The 6,000-nt window shown below is 55.1% G+C and overlaps 1 protein-coding gene and 1 long non-coding RNA gene across 6 annotated transcripts; one reads left to right on the top strand and one right to left on the bottom strand.

Moving 5' to 3' along the window:
* Window positions 1-1,517: 1,517 nt before the first annotated feature.
* Window positions 1,518-2,980, bottom strand: LOC117189778. Its single transcript, XM_033394847.1, has 2 exons — window positions 2,382-2,980; window positions 1,518-2,315 (listed from the first exon to the last, which is right to left on the bottom strand). The coding sequence occupies exons 1-2, from the start codon at window positions 2,973-2,975 to the stop codon at window positions 1,620-1,622; spliced, it is 1,290 nt and encodes a 429-aa protein (XP_033250738.1). The 5' UTR covers window positions 2,976-2,980; the 3' UTR covers window positions 1,518-1,619.
* An 857-nt stretch (window positions 2,981-3,837) lies between these two features.
* On the top strand, window positions 3,838-5,049 carry LOC117189779. 5 transcript variants are annotated; one of them, XR_004473564.1, is made up of 4 exons: window positions 3,838-4,024; window positions 4,078-4,185; window positions 4,244-4,762; window positions 4,963-5,049. It is a non-coding gene; the product is annotated as an uncharacterized LOC117189779 (long non-coding RNA). The 5 variants fall into 5 exon arrangements; XR_004473562.1 differs by having other exon boundaries at window positions 3,838-4,037; window positions 4,087-4,185; XR_004473563.1 differs by having other exon boundaries at window positions 3,838-4,037.
* The last annotated feature ends 951 nt before the right edge of the window (window positions 5,050-6,000 follow it).

Raw genomic sequence — 6,000 nt, 5'->3', positions numbered from 1 at the left:
CCATGCGTACCTGCCTTTTCGCCGCCGCGTCCATTCCTCTGCCATGTGTTTCCTGGTAGTATGTGGACCGTTCATCCGCCAGGAATTCCAGGGGTGCTATGCCCGCGATCACGTGTGCTGCCTCGTCCGAGACCGTTCGGAAGGCACTGGTGATCCGAATCGAAGAGAGGCGGTGCGTGGCTGCCAGACCCCGTGCGTAGCTCGCTGTTCGAAGGGCCTTTGCCCAGATTGGCGCCGCATATAGCATCACCGATCTCGTGACACTCGTTAGCAGTTGTCGCCGCCATTGCTTTGGTCCTCGGGTGTTCAGCATTAGCCTCGAGAGCGCACCGTTGGTGGTCGCCGCCTTCGTGCCCATGTAGGCCAAGTGCTCCCGAAAGCAGAGACGTGTGTCCACCAGGACACCAAGGTATTTGATAGCGCGCTTAGACGAAACCGGGGTACCTGCCACTGAGATGTTGGCCGTCTCGACTTTCTTCCGGCTGGATACTAGCACTGCCTCTGTTTTGTGGGGTGCGAGTTCGAGCCCGACCAGGTCCAGCCACTGTTGAATGCGCGCTATCGTTTGGTTGCAGGTCGTTTCCACGACGGACAGGTCTTTTGCCACCACTCCGCAGAGTCGCATAGCTTGAGAAAGCACTGGCGCTTGCTATCCCTAATGGCCGCCTTGAGGGCCCTTCTGCAGTCCCTGAACGTGGATTGCCATTGCGGAAAGGCAGTGCTTCCGCGCGAGCGCTGGTAGCGGCGTCGAGCTTGGTTGCATTCCCGGCGTAGCGCGGCAATGTCCTCGTTCCACCAGAACACAGGTTGGTGGTGGCGACCGTAGTGCTTCCTCTGCGCCATGGTGGCATTGCATGCTGCCTCCAGATGCTCCATGACATGGTTGGCCATGCATTCAGCATTTCCATTCGACGTGAGGTTGGACATAAGCTCCATGAACAGGGCCGTATTGAGCGTTTCGGCGCGATAGCATCTCCATCTGGGCGCAGCTGTCTCTACGCTACACGTCTGTTGGCCTGTGTCCCATATAATTGCCCTGTGGTCGCTCCCTGTGTAGATGTTGCTGATGCTCCAGCCCGATGAATTAAAAAGTGAGCTGCTGACAAATGTAAGGTCGATGACCGATCCTGTTCCTGCTCTGGAGAAGGTATGCTGGTTTCCCTCGTTGAGGAGCGCGATGTCCAGGGGCGCAATGATCTCCAGCAGAGCTCTACCTCTCGCATTCGTCGCCACGCTTCCCCACTCCTCAGCCCACGCGTTGAAGTCCCCTCCAATGGCTATTGGGTGACGTCCTCTAGCATCAGCCGCTAGGTTGTCTAGAGTACCTGCGAACTCGGAGAGCGTCAGGCTTGGGGCAAGGTAGACGCTGTATATCCACACACCTCCGACCTTGGCGCGCACAAACCCAGCAGCAGCGCTTGAGAGGGAAAGCTGCAATGGCGTGGCCCCGCATAGCCATATCGCGGCCTTTTTGGTGGCATCCAAGATGAACCCAGGGGACTCCCTAGTTTGATATGGCTCGCTGAGGATGGCGAGGTCAATTGCCAATTCTCTTATGGATTGGCTCAGCAGGTCTTGAGCCGCAGCGCAGTGGTTGAGGTTGAGCTGCATAACCTTCATTATTGGGCCGGCAAGCTGGGCACGCTCCTGGCTGCTGGACATCTCCTGCTACCCGCATAATGGTTCGTCTCATTGCTGTTGTTAGCGGTGCAGATGAAACACCGCGGATCGCTTTGACAGGTTGCCGCCTTGTGCCCGTTCACGCCGCATCTGAGGCAGCATCCGGTGCGATCCACCGCGCTCTTGCACCTGATTGCTAGATGCCCAAACTCCAGACACCTGTAGCATCGTCGTTGAGCTGTCCGCTCCCGGATCCTACAGCTTGTCCATCCGACTTTAAGTTTCCCCACCATGAGTAGGGCTCTTGCCTGCACGGGCGGCAGGCACACAACTGCCAGTTGCGTACCAGCGAACGATGGCCTCAGACTTTTAATGGCGCTGGTGTCCACGCTGGGGGCGTCTATCGATGCAGCTATCGCTGCTGCGATGTCCTCCTTCTCGACCAGGCTGTCGAGATCCCTGACCTCCACGCAGAGTTCTTCTGACACCGCCCTGATGCCCGTCTGCAGTCCCAGTGCCGCGCTGATATCCTCCTTGAGCTTAGCTGTGTTGCTTTTGCTCGCGCCGTTGAGCTCGAGCAGCAGCTCGCCCTTTGCCGTCCTCCGGATTCTGTTAACATTATCCCCTACCTCCTGAAGCTTGCCATCCTGGCGCCTGGTGACCATACGGAGGATGTCGCTATAGCTAAGCTCGCCCTGGGGTTGAATAATTATTGCGTCTGGCCTTGGCTCGCGCTCACGGGGCTCCCTTTTTTTCTTTACCCTAGGGCCCACCTGCTGCCACTTGAGCTGTTTCTTAGCGGCTGGGGTGGCACCATGGTCCACTGTACCCGAGGGGGTTAGTTCATCCTGGGACTGCGCCGGCGGTTTGAGCTGGGTCGACGCCTGTTGAAGCTTTGTGCCTCTCTGCCTCTTTGTGGGCTCCGCAGCCATTTGAGGCGACTCGCGCAGCCTCTTTGAGCCGGTGTGTGGCGGCTTCGCAGCTGTTTGGGTACCAGTGGTGGCGGTCTCAATTGTCCTGGTGTGCAGCTTCTCGAAATTCTTGACCACCAGGGCCTGAAGGGTTACCACTCTCAGGGCTAAATCTTTCATCACGTTGTCCACATGCCGCTGGTCGTTCATCCTCTTGACCAGCTCATTGGCCCGAGTACCCAGGTTTTTTAGCAGCTCTAATGGGTCAGAGTGCGGTCGCTCCTTCTCTTTGCCATCCGGGCCGGGCTTGAACATGCTCGATCCCTGAGCTTTCGCAGGTGCTGACGGTGGTGGGGATCTGGTAAGGGCGTTGCGCCTACCAAAGACTGCGTCCTCAGTCATCTTCTCTATCTGTGTGTTTGGTGTGTGAGGGGTGTTTTCCATGTGAAAAGAATCCCCACTCTAGTTCGTTATTCCTGGCCGCAGTACGTAGTCACCGTGGTGATCCCATGGGTGTCTTTCCGTGGAGTGAGGTCCATGCGAGGGTTGACCCTGGGCCTTATGAGCACCAGGGTTCAGAGCCAGATCGGTGCTAGTTGGGATATGAATCAACCAAGCCTACGCAACCACCATAGTGGGACGGCCAGGAAGCGTTAAACGAGGCCTGCCAAGGTTTTAACGAGACGGGGGCGGTGGAGACATTAACCTATGAGCCATTTCAACAGGGGTTCAGCCTGCCTACTCAGGTCATAGAATGCCGACGCCGTCAGCCCACAGTCTAATGTACGTAAGGGGGGTTCCAGTGGGTCGTACGTAACACCTTACTGGTCTCGGTGTTACGGGCGGTATAGTACCTACCAAGGCGCCTATGGCACCGATGGGTCCACTATAAAGGCTTATCCTGGGCATCCCGCGATGGCCGGGAATTTCATCCAGACGATAGTCGCTGGGGTTATACCGCCGCTTCTCGGTATCCAGCACCCCGTTAAAGGGTACGCCGCCGTAGCGCTGGGGTTGGCAGGAGGACAGCTCCGGGACCCGTTGTGTACCCGATGGCCTCAGAAAGCGCCGATGTGCAGTGTGAGCCTCTAAATATCCCCATCAGTTCCACTTTGCCACATCCTATAGACCCGTGGTGAGGGGGCCGAAAAGTCGTGGTATACTTCTAGGATGTATGATGCAGCGCCATCTGCCGGTGCTCGTCTTCCTCTACGTGCTACGTAGCAGCACCCTCTGACGGTGGGACACGCCTGCGATGAGTAGGCTATCGCCGTCTTGTAGCCCTGGGCAGCAGCTGTTGCTCTGATCAGACCTACAGAAAAACGTGGAGCTCATCCTAAAGAAGCTGGGGCAACTGGTGCATTATGTCGGGCCTTAAAACGGCCAACCGCATACTCGCGCGGTGCAGGCAACTCAGTTGCCTGACATGGCAACTCCGTCGCCATCCATCTTGGGCCGGTGAGAGGAGGAGAGAAACTCACCCCGGGAGCTTCGTGAGTGTTATGAGTGAGTTGGAGTTTGAGTGACAAACCCCAAATTAATTTAGCCATGGCAGATTGCTTTAAAATCCTGATTGACGACCTTCTTGGGTTTGGACACGGTCTGCTCGGGCCAGGAGTCCAGAGTAAAGCTCAGTAGGCATCGCGCCCATAGGGTAAGTATGGGTGGATGTACGCTCGCTTACCGTTGATCACTCTCTCTTTGAGTTATAGCCAGTCACTTCACTCAGTGGCTGCTACCGCCGACTCGGAAGAAAAGAACCACCAGCCTGGATAACGCCTGCTTATGATAACGTCGTTCCGTCTGTGTGTGTGTGTGTGAAGGGGGCGCTGCTCGAGTGCACCGCAAGTCCATTTAACGTAACTTTGGCAGAGATGGCCCTAGACCTAGACCTGGCTGCCAGGATGGTTCTTCTCCGGCTGCCACGTCTCGCTGCATCACTCAAACACAGAGGGGCGACAAGGATGCGTGTGTGTCAGCCCATGTCCCTGTCCGTGCACCAGCTACGTAACTGTGTGAGCATCGTAATTTGCATGGTCAGCTTCTAGTTGTGGGACACACTAAGTGGCAAGTGGTTCCTCGTCCCTGGCTTAATTGCATGCAGGAATAGAAGCAGCAGCAGAGCAGCCGCATCAGCATCGGCAACTTCATCCAATTGCTGTTACCCACTTTTGGGGAATGGCCCATGCACATTCTCGGTGCCATCGAAAGCGATTCTTTCCACCTTAAAGGTAGTAAGCTATCAATTTATTATATAGTCTAGGTTTAAGCTGCTCAATTTTATAGCTGACCGGAGGGCCTGTTGTATCTGTTTGTTGCTCCCTCTGCCTCTATTTTTTTATTTTTCGTTGTTTTTGCCACCATGCACTGCCTTTTGGCATGCAGAGTTTTTGGACATGGCTATTTATTATTGATATCGTTACCCTTTCAGCGCACACTTTATGGAATTTCGTAGTGTTATCTGACTGGGCCAAGCACCCATCCACCGATGGCCGGGACAAATTCAATTGCAGACAGCCAGTCAGACGCATAAACTAGCTGGAGATGCTGCTCCCATTTCCTATTTCTTTTTGCTCAGTGCGTTGTACCATCTTAAAGATTTTTAACGGCTCCGCGCCCACCTTCACCGGCAAACAGACAGACACTCACTTGAGTTTCCAAGTGCGGTCGTGTTTGCAAGCGAGCTCCGAGTTTTCTACAAACAAAATCCGTATCACGCCTGGAATCAAAACAGAAGACGGTTCAAGTCAGGCTTTCAGCGTCCCGTACTCACTGCGCATGGTGGCTGGCGACGGAGACTTCCCAGTTGGTTGCAGGAGCAAACGCAGACGAGCAGATAGGCCAGGGGGGGTGATCGTTGGTTTTGGCGCATTTCTCTATCCATCGTGTTGGTGGTAGGAAAAATAAAAACAACTTTCACTCAAACCGCTTCACTTGCCTCGATTTATATTCACGGATCAGCTGATCGAGCAGAGGTGCTTACAGCACGGAGTTGCCGGACAGCGTAGGACAGTCCTAGGGCTGCCAGATAGGGCCAACCAGTTTGAAAGTTGAGCGCCAACCGGAAAATCGCGCTGGCCCCAAATTTTAAATTTTAAATTTTAAATTTCAAATTTCAAAATCGAGTATTTGGCAATTACAAACAGGAAGAATGGAGGAGGAGGAAAAGCGGGGCTTTGAGAGGAGAACTAGCCTGCAGCGTTCCCCACCACAGTGGCAGACGCCCCGAGGCATTTGGCCCAGGGAGCAGGCAGTTGAGAAGCCGGCCCAGCTAAGCCTTGGTACCGGAACTCCACTTAAGGCGCCCCTTAGAGTGCTGCCAGCACTGACTGTGTCTGCACCAGCAGAAGTCCCTGTCAATCCCTTTGACTTCAGCAGTGCTTCCACAGACAAAAGCGGTACAGGACCAACGGCCGACGGAGATCTGCGGGCGATCCTGGCTTCGCTGGTAGTAAAGTCGACGGAATTG

This window comes from Drosophila miranda (assembly GCF_003369915.1).
Source record: "Drosophila miranda strain MSH22 chromosome Y unlocalized genomic scaffold, D.miranda_PacBio2.1 Contig_Y1_pilon, whole genome shotgun sequence".
NCBI lineage: Eukaryota > Metazoa > Arthropoda > Insecta > Diptera > Drosophilidae > Drosophila > Drosophila miranda.
Note: the sequence above shows the minus strand (reverse complement) of the source record. Positions and strands in the feature narration are given on the sequence as shown.

What these genes read in the sequence shown, in the direction of transcription:
- LOC117189778 (XM_033394847.1), bottom strand. Translation starts at nt 2,975, where the DNA reads ATGGAAAACACCCCTCACACACCAAACACACAGATAGAGAAGATGACT. An exon ending in GGCAGCAGGTGGGCCCTAGG is followed by an intron (nt 2,316 to 2,381) that starts GTAAAGAAAAAA and finishes ATTCAACCCCAG; the next exon opens with GGCGAGCTTAGCTATAGCGA.